The 15,593-nt window shown below is 47.7% G+C and overlaps 1 protein-coding gene and 1 pseudogene across 2 annotated transcripts in view; one reads left to right on the forward strand and one right to left on the reverse strand.

Moving 5' to 3' along the window:
- Positions 1-3,308: 3,308 nt before the first annotated feature.
- On the reverse strand, positions 3,309-4,517 carry LOC133091868 (tektin bundle-interacting protein 1-like; annotated as a pseudogene).
- A 1,042-nt stretch (positions 4,518-5,559) lies between these two features.
- CTSO (cathepsin O) overlaps positions 5,560-15,593 on the forward strand; it is a 29,613-nt gene continuing 19,579 nt past the window's right edge. For both annotated transcript variants that reach the window (XM_061192673.1, XM_061192674.1), the window contains exon 1: positions 5,560-5,927. In XM_061192673.1, coding sequence (XP_061048656.1) covers positions 5,826-5,927 — 102 coding nt within the window. In that variant the 5' untranslated portion in view covers positions 5,560-5,825. The remainder of the gene's footprint in view (positions 5,928-15,593) is intronic.

Below are 15,593 nucleotides of genomic sequence, written 5' to 3' on the forward strand. Positions count from 1 at the left end.
GTTTATTCTAAAAATTAGCAGGACCTGCAACCTTCAATTTTCAAGGTAAAAAGCTTTTTCAAATCCCTTTCTAAAAACTACTTCATAAGTAATTTTGATTCCCCTTCAACCTGCAGAAAAGTACACAGTCTGAGGGCCGCTTCTGCTCTCCCCGCTTTCTCTCGTCTCCACCACGCGGACGTCTTTGATGCTTCTGGACCATGCCAGGCGCACTCCCACCTCAAGGCCTCGGCACTAACTATTCTTTCCATCTTAGTTTCTCTCCCCCAGACACTTGAGCATCTCACTTCACCTCCTTCAAGTCTGCTCAGATGTCTCTTCCCCAGAGAGGTTCCTCCTAAGCACCTTACTGAAAACTGCAGCCCAACCACTCACTCCTGACCCTCTGTATCCTGTTTTATTGCCTAGTAACACTTTTACTAATTTTTGTGTGTATCCTTCCTCCCTGGAGGCCAGCTCCACGAGGGTGGAGACTTTTGTCTCTTCACTCACTTACTTACTGACAGATCCTCATTAACCAGAATGTCTGGCACTTAATAGGTGCTCAATACACAATTGTTGACGTGAGCTTAGGAAATAAATTTAGTTTAAATGGCTTTTTTACTGAACCAATTTTCCTGGAGTAAGGTGGCTGCCTGTATTTAAATGTTCTGACTCAGTAGGTTGTCAATAAACAGTAGCTATGATCTGAATGCAAACTTTTGCTAAAAAATATATATATATATATATATATATATATATTAGCTTGAGTGACTTACAGGAGAGGGCTGGTTGCAGAAGAACAGCCAGAGTTGATATGAGCATTGATCTGTGAGCTTGCTGTTTAAATTAAACCTGTACCCCCTACATTCCGAGAGCAATCGTCTCATCATACATGCATAGAAAAAACTTTCATGTCTTTATTCCTAATACCCAGAACAGGAGTACATTATCTTTATTATCAATTTTCCATCAGAGACTAGTATGACTCACCGTACCTAGGCAAAAACGAAAGACGTAAATCAGATGGTGGTTCTAAAAAGTCTAAGAGGACTGACCTTGACATCAATTCCGAAGACTCCTGGAAGCCTTGTTTAGAAAAGATTATAGTAGAAAGGCCTAGTAAGCCGCCTGTGTGGGCGTGTGGCACGGGGAACCACACAGGACCCTGTGCTGAGAGAGACTCAGCACTTGTTGCCATCCTGAAATTCTTACTTTTTTTTAAAAAATTTATTTATTTATTTATTTATGGCTGTGTTGGGTTTTCGTTTTTGTGCGAGGGCTTTCTCTAGTTGCGGCGAGCGGGGGCCACTCTTCATCGCGGTGCGCAGGCCTCTCACTATCGCGGCCTCTCTTGTTGCGGAGCACAGGCTCCAGACGCGCAGGCTCAGTAGTTGTGGCTCACGGGTCCAGTTGCTCCGCGGCATGTGGGATCTTCCCAGACCAGGGCTCGAACCCGTGTCCCCTGCATTGGCAGGCAGATTCTCAACCACTGCGCCACCAGGGAAGCCCCTGAAATTCTTAATAACGTGTGAATAGGGGGCCTCCATTCTCAGCTTACACGGGGAGCTGCAGATCACGTAGCTGCCCTGAGGCCAGAGAGGACAATATTACTCACTGTGCAAGGAAATGAGCAGAGATGAAATGACCAGAAAGGAATATGAATTTTCTCTGAGGGAGACACCTCAGCCCTCTTTCTTTTCCCTGCCGAGTGAGGGGAGCGGAGAAACCGCAGCGGGGTTGGTGCGCTGCTTGCCATTCTGAGCGTGGCCCCTGCTACCAGCAGCAACAGCCCTGGGAGGTGGTTAGAAAAGCATCATCAGGACCCACTCCAGAACTACTGCACAGGAATTTGCACTCACTCTGCACTTTAAATTGGAGAAACCAATCTGTGTTCTTCTAAAAGACAGTGGACACTGGAAGTGGCCTGGTCTCCTTGTTACCCAACTCGGGTTCAGTTGCTAACCGCTCAAAAGCCAGTAATTCGAGAGGCAAGTGTGAATAGAAAGGAAAGGTGCTTCAATCAGAAAGGGCGGCCACCTGGGGAGAAGGTGGGACTCGTGTCCTAACACCAGCTCCCAAGATTCTGCTCAGCCAGGACGGTGTTTAAAGGGAAAAATGGGGGAAGAATCTCAGTGAATCATGGAGGCAGAAGAGCATGCAGGCTGGCTGACTCCTTCTTCAGATGTTATCTCCTCTGCCTAATCTGCCTGCAGGATCGTTAAGGGGCCTTGGGGGTAGAGAGATAGCCATTCTTTACTTGCTGAATTCTTCATTCTTCCTTCTTTTTATCCAGGAAAAGAATCAACAGGTTAGGCAAGGCATGGTGTGCATTCAGGAGCGCATAAGTCAGACGTTAGGTTAAACTGCCTAGTGGTCTCGTTCCTATAATTATTCTTTTAAGGTTAGAGGGGGACAGAAATGTGTAAATAGGAAAGGAACAAAAGAGCTGCTTTCATCCTTAAAGTGGTCCCCCCCTTCACCAGAAAATCCTTAACCTGAGATGCTGCTGGAACGGGATGTTAACCGATTTGAACACTACTTCTGCTCCTTCTGTGGTCCGTTCTCTAGGATTACGTTAATATGAAGTGAAATGATCTGAAGAAAATAAAAAACAAGGAGAAGAAAGCGTGAAGAACTGGGTGACTATGAACTAAGCTGAGCAGGTGGAAAGCAGTGTAACAATAACCAAGGGGGGGGAAAGCTACTCAAAATAAAACACATAATAGCTAATACTGAGGGCTTGCAACGGGCCAGGCACGTGCCATAGCTAATACTGAGGGCTTGAAACGGGTCAGGCACGTGCCATAGCTAATACTGAGGGCTTGAAACGGGCCAGGCATGTACAAAGTGCCTTTGTGCGATGATATACTTTATTTAAACTTGACCACAGGGCCGGATGTGAGGCTCTTGGGCGCAGGGCCTGCCCCGAGCTCAGCCCCAGCCAGCCTAGGGTCTCCCGGGTGCCGCCAGCCCTGGAGGACAGAGCCATTGCTGAGCCTGCCAGGAGCCCAGCCTCGGGGTTAGGGGCTGAGCCCAGACCCTGGCCGTGGCGATGGTGAGGCTCAGCATGCCGGGCAGGCGCCCGAGTGCGGCTCCCTGTGCCCAGGCCGCCCGGGGCCAGGACTGGGGCCCGGGGTAGGGGGAGCCGAGGGCAGGAGAGGTCGTCTGTCTGACTCTGCCTTGGAGCTTGGTCACCAGCGTCCTGGTTCAGAGCTCCCTTCACCTGGCTGCCTGACGGCCCCAGGCCCCGGCCCCAGAGGCGGACAGACGCCTTGGGGGAGAGGCGCCGGGTCCCCGAAGAGCCACATCGGGCAGCGCGACCTTTATCAGTGACTGGCCGTGTAGACGGGCGGGGGCTGCTGGCCGGTGGAGGGGCATCAGGGTTCCGTTCCCACTGCCGGTAGTTCTGGGTGGTGCAGCGCGGGCACTGGGCGCTGGCAGGCATGGCACGTAGTCAGACGCGCGCCACAGCGGCTCCGCTCCGAACTGGTGCCTGCGGATCACTGGGGGTCCAGGACCCCGCTCACCGGCCGACCCCGCCTCCTGGCCCCGGGCTGTCTCCCCCCAGCCCCTGGGTCGCGTGCCCCTGGCCCAGGCTCACCGTACTCCTCGCCCCGATGGGTCTGTCTTCCCACAGCACGCTCCCTACCGCGCGCGGGGCCCTGTACTGCGCGGGGATGATGTTGTCTACCAGGCCGTCTCCCGGAGACGCTGATGTAGGCTGCAGGGCAGGGGTCGGGGGTCATCTCTGCACCTCTGGGCCTCACCCTCCCCTCGAGGCGGGCCTGGTATCGGGGCGGGCGGGGCCGGGCGCTCACCCGAGGGCATGCTGCGCTCCCGGGGGCTGTGGCATCCGCGCCTGCGGACATAAGCCTCGAGGTGCGGGCTGTCCAGAGCCCCCGAGGGAGCGTGTTGCAGGCTTCTCAGGGGTCCGAGCTGGTCAGGCCCCTGTACCACTGCGGGCCGGCCGCGTCGTGTCCCATGGGCGTGTACTTCCGACGGGGCCCCTCCTGGGACAGGTAGTCATCGCCGAGGGTGGGGGTGGGAGGAGAGAGGCTGTGCTTTCGGACCCCCTGCCCTCCCCGGGCCTCTTCATCCCCTTTGCCAGCACTGAGGGTGCAGAATGCAGAAGCTTGGCCCGAGGTGCGGGGGGGGCCTCGTCTGTCCTTCAGTACCGGACACCCTCCCACTCAGGCTGGCAGAGGGTGGGAGGCTGACCCCCTGTAGCCCCTCCTCTCTGCCACATCCTCCCCAACCCCCAGGACCTCCTAAACATTTCATCTTTTCTTGCCTCTACTAAGTCCTTTGCCCAGCCTCCCAGACCTGCAGGTCCTTTCCTCCAGGAAGCCCCCCTGGACTGGAGGTGCACCAGGAGGACGTGGTCTCAGCTGTGGCTGAGTGAATGGCGCTGGTTTCACTGTCATTGGTCTGGCCTGGGAGCCGTGGGCTGGGGACACAGGGAAAGTGTGTGGGGAGCCCAGGCTCCCAGGGAGACCTTCGGGGAGCTCTTGCACCATCACCACCTGCCCAGTCATCGGGGCCAGCTGGGAGTGAAGACAAGCTCACATTTAAAGGAGAAACTATGCAGCTACACAGGAGTGCCTGTTCCGGGGGCCTCCGTTGCCAGAGCCTGTCCCAGGCTGAGAGCATCAGGAGGGCTTCCCCGAGGAGGAGGTGGCAGTGATGTGAGGCGGGACCCGCTTGTGCAAAGGCCCTGGGGCATCAAGGATAGTGTAAGGAACAGAGGCTGGCAGAGCAAAGAGGGAAGTGGAAATATGCTAACGATGGCAAAAATCAAACCTCAAGGAGGTACCATTAGAACTAAAGGTATCCTTCCGGAACACCCTCTCCACACCACTGCCCAAGAGACAGACATGGGCACGAGCTTCGACCTGGCGAGCTCCCTCCGGGGAGATGCCCCAGGGAATGAGGCCGTGGCCCCAAGATGGTCCGCGCAGGGATGCTGATAAAACGTTCTCCCCTGTGCCTACTTGGAGTTCTCACTCCTCACGGAAAACCAGAAACCCACGTGTCTCATAAGAGGTGGGCTCAGCCCTGTTGGTTCCGGGACACAGGTTTCAGGAAGTGGCCGCAGGCTGGGTTTGCCGCTCGCAGGGAGGGGAGTTTGGGGACCATCTGGGGAGCCCCACTCTTCTGAACTACAAAATGAGTCGAAACTACAAAATGCACCTGGCTTGTAAAAAGGAATTAAAACAGTCTAAAATAACACACACACACACACAATTTGACCACAAGCTTAAGAATTAAACGCTACGTTTCTCTTTCTGTGCAAATGAAGAAACTGGCTTCCAAAGTTCGAAACGGCCATAATGTAATAAACCGAAACATTGTGTACTATTTTCACAACTGTACGTTTTGATATGTATTTAATAAACATATGCTGAATGAATGTCTCCGTGCAAATTCACAGACATTATTTCGGAATCAGGATCCCAACGTCAGAGCCCATCACAGAAGAAACAGGTTGAAGGTGAAGTTAAACTCCGCGGCCGCCTGCATCTTTCCATCCGAGACAAGAGGAGGCGGCAGAAGGGGCTTGACGCAGCAAGTGCGGTCACGCGACAGCGCGTACTGTCACGCCCGTGCGAGGCCGACCCTCAGGCTCTCTTCCGGCAGGCGGGAGGCGACCCCGGGGCACGGGGTCCCGCGCGGGCGCTCCGCCCAGCACAGCGCGAAGCCCCGGTTCGCGGCCGCCGGACGCCCATTTCCGGGCGGCGGGGAAGAAGGGGCGTCACCGTCTCAGCCCGCGCCCCGCCCGCGGCCCCCAATCCCCCGGACCCGCCGGCGGCGGGAGCCCGCGACCGGAAGAGGGAGCGCGCGCGATGGAGCTGCGGCGCCTCTGGCTGCTCTGCTGCTGCTGCGGCTGCTGCCCCGGCGCCGCCCCGGCCCCGCCGAGCGGCCGCAACCCGCCCGCCGCCTTCCGGGTACCGCGCTCCCCGGGGGCCCTTCCCGCCGGCCTGTCCCGGGAGGGGGAGGGGGAGGGGGACCTGAGCGCACCCCGGGGCGGGGGAGGGGGACCTGAGCTCACCCCCGGGGTCCCCTGGGCTTCCTGTCCCGGGAGGGGGAGGGGGACCTGAGCTCACCCCGGGGAGGGGGAGGGGGACCTGAGCGCACCCCCGGGGTCCCCTGGGCTTCCTGTCCCGGGAGGGGGGAGGGGGACCTGAGCTCACCCCGGGGAGGGGGAGGGGGACCTGAGCGCACCCCCGGGGTCCCCTGGGCTTCCTGTCCCGGGAGGGGGAGGGGGACCTGAGCGCACCCCCGGGGTCCCCTGGGCTTCCTGTGCCGGGAGGGGGAGGGGGACCTGAGCTCACCCCCGGGGTCCCCTGGGCTTCCTGTCCCGGGAGGGGGAGGGGCACCTGAGCGCACCCTAGGAGGCCCCTGGGCTTCCTGTCCCGAGACAGAGGGGCCACCGGAGCGCCACCCCCGGGGTCGCCTGCGCGCAGTCCGGTGACGCGCCTGCGTTCCGGAGCTGGCCTGCCGCCCGCGAGCCTCTCCCTCTGTCCCTGGTGTCCGGGTGTCGCTCTCCCCCAGGCTGTGCTGACCCACAGAGGGGTCCTCCAGGAAAGACGTGCAGCTGCGGGTGACCACTGGCTACGTCCAAGGTGGTCCTGATTGGAAGGCGCAGCCCCCGGGCGTCCTCGCCGCCTCCCCAAACTGTGCATTTCGGGGATGGGAAGCGGAAGTAGGCGGAGAAACCTGCCCATCTTCCGGAGGGGGCGCTGGCCACCTTCTGAAATCGGAATTTTATCCGCACACAGCCAGCCTTCAGCGAGCTCAGGGAATCCTGCCCGTTTATGATTCTCCTGAACCCGGGCCCCTTGGACTAGCGCACCCCCTGCAAGTTCCCCTGACTTGGTGGAGACCGATTTAGAGAAGGGGGACGCATTTCATTTCCTTTTCAGATTATTTTGAAAAGGCTTGGTAATCTCAGATGCGCGCCAGCATCAAAACTCAGGAACACACCGGATAGCTCAGGATAAATAAGGTTTTTCCTGAAACCAAGCAAGCTGCAAGAGGTGACGATTTAGAGTTGGCCTCACTGTGTTGTTGTCAATATGTATCCCATACTGTGTAATATGTTTTAAATCATGAGAGGTCATTATCATTTTTTAAGTTGTTATCAAAGAAAATCCTTTCTTAATCAAAAGCAAGTATGAAATCAGTAATCCTGCTGCGTAGTGGAATCGCATTTATTATTTTTCCTGGTATTTTCTTGAGCTTTCTCGTGGGGTTCTGTAGCGGTGCTGTCTTCTACTTCTCCTGCTCGTTGCCCTGGACCTCCAGTGTTTAGGAAGTGCCAGCCTTGCCTGATTCTGTCCATTCTTGTTTTTTGCCCAAACCAAGATGTGTATTTTTATCACCAATTTATTTCTCTAGCTTTCAAAACTACAAGCACTGGTATAATCGCTTAAGAACAAAGTTTTTGTCCTGTATTCCATTCCTGCCCTGAACTTGGTGGCATATGGTGGTGAACTAACACCTTAGGGGGAAAACAATCAATCCCACCCATACCGCTAATGTATTCATTGACTGAAGAAATAAAAGCACTGCCGTACTTCTCAAAAATAAAAGAATTGAGGATTGAAGTCACAAGGAGGCCAGAGTAATGAATATGTATTTTAAACCTATGCTATTTATATAATTTATAAATATGTATGTATTCACTCATATTGTATAGTTACTCGTACTAGAGGCCATACCCAGGAGATAATGTCTAGAAAATACAGTTCCTCTCGGGTTCTGCAAGGGTGCATGCCAGGAGATAGACAGTTGTAAGCAGACAAGGGCAGAGTGAGGGAGATTCTCGGTAAGTTTAAGAACCTTAAGCTGGGAAAGCCTGAAAGATGTTCAAAGCAACCGCTCTCGCTGGGAGTTTAGTTCTTGAGATGGGGGCCCGGAAGGGAGAGCAACGAGGGCTTCTGTCCACACTTGCTGGAAACTGTGTTTGAACCTAGACAGCTGTTTGGACCTGGGGCAGAGCTGGACGTGAGCAGATAGAAAGGGCCTTGCTTGCTGGGTACCTGCAAGCATTGGGAAGCACCCCTCTGGCCTGGCAAGATGGATGAAAATGTGTTGTAACTGACACTCAGTATAACTCTGCAAAGCTTTATCTCTTTAAAATTATGTCAGATTAGGAATTGGTTAAGTTGAGATTCTCTGTTTACCCATCAGGGTAAATTATGTACAGATTCTAGAAAATTCCTTGGCCATAACCAACTTAAAACCAACTTAAAACGAAAAAAAAGGTTTAAAACTTAAAGTTATAAAGTGCTCTGTGTTGTGCTAGGGAGAATGGAAAGGTTTTAGGGTGAAAAGTGGACAAATATTGAGGACCAGGAGCTGTAGACTTTGGATCTTGGTATCTTATTTAGGGAGAGCAAAGAGGTGTCCTCTTGTTTGCAAATGCATTGATGACTGACTAGTGGCTGCCCAAAACGCAGTGGAAACGTATTCAGGGAACTGCTGACACAGTCAGAGAAAGGATCTGATTGATTAGTAATGTTTTTCACCGTCATGGGTTCATGGTGAAAGGTTTTGTCATCCCTGCCGTACGGGTTTTCCTAAGTTCCCCGGGAATATTCCTTGAGCGGAAGTCAGGTGGCACCTGTGATACTTGTACACACACCGACACTTCGCTATTGTTGGGTGAAGACCAGGCGCCTCCTGGGATGATTATGGGATGCCTCACAGGATAAGTGACTGGGGAAGGGGGGACAGCAGCCGCCCCTCTGCCCTTTCGCTCCTTAGAAGCTTCTGGTGCTCAGGAAGGCCCTGCCGTTGGGTTCAGCCTGTTCTTTGTGCTACAGCCCAGGTGTGGACTGACATTGACTGAGGCTCCCTGTCTGACCACAGAGCAGCTGGTCTTCTGACCCCTGTGGGAGACCACAGACCCAACAGGGGAACCAATAAAAGTTGTATGTTCTCACCTCAGAATAGTATTTGTATGCCAATGCACACGTGATTTTGCCTAAAATTTCAGAAGCTCCACCTTAAAATTTCTTGCCTCCATGATTACATGCTCCGTTTTTTGTTTTTGTTTTTTTTTTTAAACATCTTTATTGAAGTATAATTGCTTTACAATGGTGTGCTAGCTTCTGCTTTACAACAAAGTGAATCAGTTACACATATACATATGTTGCCATATCTCTTCCCTCTTGCATCTCCCTCCCTCCCACCCTCCCTATCCCACCCCTCTAGGTGGTCACAAAGCACCGAGCTGATCTCCCTGTGCTATGCGGCTGCTTCCCACTAGTTATCTATTTTACATTTGGTAGTGTATATATGTCCATGACACTCTCTCACCCTGTCACATCTCACCCCTCCCCCTCCCCATATCCTCAAGTCCATTCTCTAGTAGGTCTGTGTCTTTATTCCCATCTTGCCACTAGGTTCTTCATGACCTCTTTTTTTTTTTTCCCTTAGATTCCATATATATGTGTTAGCATACTGTATTTGTTTTTCTCTTTCTGACTTACTTCACTCTGTATGACAGACTCTAACTCCATCCACCTCATTACAAACACCTCCATTTCATTTCTTTTTATGGCTGAGTAATATTCCATTGTATATATGTGCCACATCTTCTTTATCCATTCATCCGATGATGGACACCTAGGTTGCTTCCATGTCCTGGCTATTGTAAACAGAGCTGCAATGAATATTTTGGTACATGACTCTTTCTGAATTATGGTTTTCTCAGGGAATATGCCCAGTAGTGGGATTGCTGGGTCATATGGTAGTTCTATTTTTAGTTTTTTAAGGAACCTCCATACTGTTCTCCATAGTGGCTGTATCAATTTACATTCCCACCAACAGTGCAAGAGTGTTCCCTTTTCTCCACACCCTCTCCAGCATTTATTGTTTCTAGATTTTTTGATGATGGCCATTCTGACCGGTGTGAGATGATACCTCATTGTAGTTTTGATTTGCATTTCTCTAATGATTAATGATGTTGAGCATTCTTTCATGTGTCTGTTGGCAATCTGTATCTCTTCTTTGGAGAAATGTCTATTTAGGTCTTCTGCCCATTTTTGGATTGGGTTGTTTGTTTTTTTGTTATTGAGCTGCATGAGCTGCTTGTAAATCTTGGAGATTAATCCTTTGTCCGTTGCTTCATTTGCAAATATTTTCTCCCATTCTGAGGGTTGTCTTTTGGTCTTGTTTATGGTTTCCTTTGCTGTGCAAAAGCTTTTAAGTTTCATTAGGTCCCATTTGTTTATTTGTGCTTTTATTTCCATTTCTCTAGGACCTGGGTCAAAAAGGATCTTGCTGTGACTTATGTCATACAGTGTTCTGCCTATGTTTTCCTCTAAGAGTTTGATAGTGTCTGGCCTTACACTTAGGTCTTTAATCCATTTTGAGTTTATTTTTGTGTATGGTGTTAGGGAGTGTTCTAATTTCATACTTTTACATGTACCTGTCCAATTTTCCCAGCACCACTTATTGAAGAGGCTGTCTTTTCTCCACTGTATATGCTTGCCTCCTTTATCAAAGATAAGGTGACCATATGTGCGTGGGCTTATCTCTGGGCTTTCTATCCTGTTCCATTGATCTATATTTCTGTTTTTGTGCCAGTATCAAACTGTCTTGATTACTGTAGCTTTGTAATATAGTCTGAAGTCAGGGAGCCTGATTCCTCCAGCTCCATTTTTCGTTCTCAAGATTGCTTTGGCTATTCGGGGTCTTTTGTGTTTCCATACAAATTGTGAAATTTTTTGTTCTAGTTCTGTGAAAAATGCCAGTGGTAGTTTGATAGGGATTGCATTGAATCTGTAGATTGCTTTGGGTAGCAGAGTCATTTTCACAATATTTATTCTTCCAATCCAAGAACATGGTATATCTCTCCATCTATTTGTATCATCTTTAATTTCTTTCATCAGTGTCCTATAATTTTCTGCATACAGGTCTTTTGTCTCCTTAGGTAGGTTTATTCCTAGGTATTTTATTCTTTTTGTTGCAATGGTAAACGGGAGTGTTTTCTTAATTTCACTTTCAGATTTTTCATCATTAGTATACAGGAATGCAAGAGATTTCTGTGCATTAATTTTGTATCCTGCTACTTTACCAAATTCATTGATTAGCTCTAGTAGTTTTCTGGTAGCATCTTTTGGATTCTCTATGTATAGTATCATGTCATCTGCAAACAGTGACAGCTTTACTTCTTCTTTTCCGATTTGGATTCCTTTTATTTCTTTTTCGTCTCTGATTGCTGTGGCTAACACTTCCAAAACTATGTTGAATAATAGTGGTGAGAGTGGGCAACCTTGTCTTGTTCCTGATCTTAGTGGAAATGGTTTCAGTTTTTCACCATTGAGGACAGTGTTGGCTGTGGGTTTGTCATATACGGCCTTTATTATGTTGAGGAAAGTTCCCTCTATGCCTACTTTCTGCAGGACTTTTATCATAAATGGGTGTTGAATTTTGTCAAAAGCTTTCTCTGCATCTATTGAGATGATCATATGGTTTTTCTCCTTCAATTTGTTAATATGATGTATCACGTTGATTGATTTGCGTATATTGAAGAATCCTTGCATTCCTGGAATAAACCCCACTTGATCATGGTGTATGATCCTTTTAATGTGCTGTTGGATTCTGTTTGCTAGTATTTTGTTGAGGATTTTTGCATCTATGTTCATCAGTGATATTGGCCTGTAGTTTTCTTTCTTTGTGACATCTTTGCCTGGTTTTGGTATCAGGGTGATGGTGGCCTCGTAGAATGAGTTGGGGAGTGTTCCTCCCTCTGCAATATTTTGGAAGAGTTTGAGAAGGATAGGTGTTAGCTCTTCTCTAAATGTTTGATAGAATTCGCCTGTGAAGCCATCTGGTCCTGGGCTTTTGTGTGTTGGAAGATTTTTAATCACAGTTTCAATTTCAGTGCTTGTGATTGGTCTGTTCATATTTTCTATTTCTTCCTGGTTCAGTCTCGGCAGGTTGTGCATTTCTAAGAATCTGTCCATTTCTTCCAGGTTGTCCATTTTATTAGCATAGAGTTGCTTGTAGTAATCTCTTATGATCGTTTGTATTTCTGCAGTGTCAGTGGTTACTTCTCCTTTTTCATTTCTAATTCTATTAATTTGAGTCTTCTCCTTTTTTCTCTTGATGAGTCTGGCTAATGGTTTATCAATTTTGTTTATCTTCTCAAAGAACCAGCTTTTAGTTTCATTGATTTTTGCTATTGTTTCCTTCATTTCTTTTTCATTTATTTCTGATCTGATCTTTATGATTTCTTTCCTTCTGCTAGCTTTGGGGTTTTTTTGTTCTTCTTTCTCTAATTGCTTTAGGTGCAAGGTTAGGTTGTTTATTCGAGATGTTTCCTGTTTCTTGATGTAGGCTTGTATTGCTATAAACTTCCCTCTTAGAACTGCTTTTGCTGCATCCCATAGGTTTTGGATCGTCGTGTCTCCATTGTCATTTGTTTCTAGGTATTTTTTGATTTCCCCTTTGATTTCTTCAGTGATCACTTCGTTATTAAGTAGTGTATTGTGTAGCCTCCATGTGTTTGTATTTTTTACAGATCTTTTCCTGTAATTGATATCTAGTCTCATAGCGTTGTGGTCGGAAAAGATACTTGATACGATTTCAATTTTTTTAAATTTACCAAGGCTTGATTTGTGACCCAAGATATGATCTATCCTGGAGAATGTTCCATGAGCACTTGAGAAAAATGTGTATTCTGTTGTTTTTGGGTGGAATGTCCTATAAATATCAATTAAGTCCATCTTGTTTAATGTATCATTTAAAGCTTGTGTTTCCTTATTTATTTTCATTTTGGATGATCTGTCCATTGGTGAAAGTGGGGTGTTAAAGTCCCCTACTAGGATTGTGTTACTGTCGATTTCCCCTTTTATGGCTGTTAGTATTTGCCTTATGTATTGAGGTGCTCCTATGTTGGGTGCATAAATATTTACAATTGTTATACCTTCCTCTTGGATCGATCCCTTGATCATTATATAGTGTCCGTCTTTGTCTCTTGTAATTGTCTTTATTTTAAAGTCTATTTTGTCTGATATGAGAATTGCTACTCCAGCTTTCTTTTGATTTCCATTTGCATGGAATATCTTTTTCCATCCCCTCACTTTCAGTCTGTATGTGTCTCTAGGTCTGAAGTGGGTCTCTTGTAGACAGCATATATGTGGGTCTTGTTTTTGTATCCATTCAGCCAGTCTGTGTCTTTTGGTGGGAGCATTTAATCCATTTACATTTAAGGTAATTATCGATATGTATGTTCCTATTCCCATTTTCTTAAATGTTTTGGGTTTGTTATTGTAGGTGTTTTCCTTCTCTTGTGTTTCTTGCCTAGAGAAGTTCCTTTAGCATTTGTTGTAAAGCTGGTTTGGTGGTGCTGAACTCTCTCAGCTTTTGCTTGTCTGTAAAGGTTTTAATTTCTCCATCAAATCTGAATGAGATCCTTGCTGGGTAGAGTAATCTTGGTTGTAGGTTTTTCTCCTTCATCACTTTAAGTATATCCTGCCACTCCCTTCTGGCTTGCAGCGTTTCTGCTGAAAGATCAGCTGTTAACCTTATGGGGATGCCCTTGTGTGTTATCTGTTGTTTTTCCCTTGCTGCTTTTAATATGTTTTCTTTATATTTAATTTTTGATAGTTTGATTAATATGTGTCTTGGTGTGTTTCTCCTTGGATTTATCCTGTATGGGACTCTCTGTGCTTCCAGGACTTGATTAACTATTTCCTTTCCCATATTAGGGAAGTTTTCAACTATAATCTCTTCAAATATTTTCTCAGTCCCTTTCTTTTTCTCTTCTTCTTCTGGGACCCCTATAATTCGAATGTTGGTGCGTTTAATGTTGTCCCAGAGGTCTCTGAGACTGTCCTCAGTTCTTTTCATTCTTTTTTCTTTATTCTGCTCTGCAGTAGTTATTTCCACCATTTTATCTTCCAGGTCACTTATCCGTTCTTCTGCCTCAGTTATTCTGCTATTGATCCCATCTAGAGTATTTTTAATTTCATTTATTGTGCTTGTCATCGTTTCTTGGTTCCTCTTTAGTTCTTCTACGTCCTTGTTAAATGTTTCTTGCATTTTGTCTATTCTATTTCCAAGACTTTGGATCATCCTTACTATCATTATTCTGAATTCTTTTTCAGGTAGACTACCTATTTCCTCTTCATTTGTTAGGTCTGGTGTGTTTTGACCCTGCTCCTTCATCTGCTGTGTGTTTTTCTGTCTTCTCATTTTGCTTATCTTACTGTGTTTGGGGTCTCCTTTTCACAGGCTGCAGGTTCGTAGTTCCCGTTGTTTTTGGTATCTGTCCCCAGTGGCTAAGGTTGGTTCAGTGGGTTGTGTAGGTTTCCTGGTGGAGGGAACTAGTGCCTGTGTTCTGGTGGATGAGGCTGGATGTTGTCTTTCTGGTGGGTTCGTCCACGTCTGGTGGTGTGTTTTGGGCTGTCTGTGGCCTTATTATGATTTTAGGCAGCCTCTCTGTTAATGGATGGGGCTGTGTTCCTGTCTTGCTAGTTGTTTGGCATAGGGTGTCCAGCACTGTAGCTTGCTGGTCGTTGAGTGAAGCTGGGTCTTGATGTTGAGATGGAGATCTGTGAGAGATTTTCGCCGTTTGGTATTACGTGGAGCTGGGAGGTCTCTTGTGGACCAGTGTCCTGAAGTTGGCTCTCCCACCTCAGAGGCACAGCCCTGATGCCTGGCTGGAGCACCAAGAGCCTTTCATCCACACGGCTCAGAATAAAAGGGAGAAAAAATGGAAAGAAAGAAAAAAAGAGGATAAAATAAAATAAAATAAAGCAATTATAATAAAAAATAAGAAAAAAAATTATTAAGAGTAAATTTATTAAGAAAAAAAATTTTTTTTAATTTTTAAAAATAGATTTATTAATTTTTTATACTAAAAATAAGAAAAAAATTATTTAGAAAAAATTTATTAAGAAAAAAAATTTTTTAAATAAAAAATATGAAAAAACTTATTAAAAATTTTTTTAAAAATAGAAAATAAGGAAAAAATTATTAAGAAAACATTTATTAGGGGAAAAAAAAAATTTTTAAGCCAAAAAAAAAAAAAAACGGACGGACCTAACCCTAGGACTAACGGTGAGAGCAAAGCTATACAGACAAAATCTCACCCAGAAGCATACACATCTACACTCACAAAAAAAAGGAAAAGGGGAAAAGTTAATATATCCTGCTCCCAAAGTCCATCTCCTAAATTTGGGATGATTCGTTGTCTATTCAGGTATTCAACAGATGCAGGCACATCAAGTTGTTTGTGGAGCTTTAATCCGCTGCTTCTGAGGCTGCTGGGAGAGATTTCCCTTTCTCTTCTCTGTTCGTACAGCTCCCGGGGTTCAGCTTTGGATTTGGACCTGCCTCTGCATGTAGGTCCCCTGAGGGCGTCTGTTCCCCGCCCAGACAGAACGGGGTTAAAGGAGCAGCTGCTTCGGGGGCTCTGGCTCAGTCAGGCCGGGGGGAGGGAGCGGTACGGAGGAGGCGGGGCGAGCCTGCGGCGGCAGAAGCCGGCGTGACGTTGCAGCAGCCTGAGGCGCGCCGTGCGCTCTCCCGGGGAAGTTGTCCCCGGATTACGGGAGCCTGGCCGTGGCGGGCTGCACAGGGTCCCGGGAGGGGCG

This window comes from Eubalaena glacialis, chromosome 5 (assembly GCF_028564815.1).
Source record: "Eubalaena glacialis isolate mEubGla1 chromosome 5, mEubGla1.1.hap2.+ XY, whole genome shotgun sequence".
In the NCBI taxonomy this organism is placed as follows: domain Eukaryota; kingdom Metazoa; phylum Chordata; class Mammalia; order Artiodactyla; family Balaenidae; genus Eubalaena; species Eubalaena glacialis.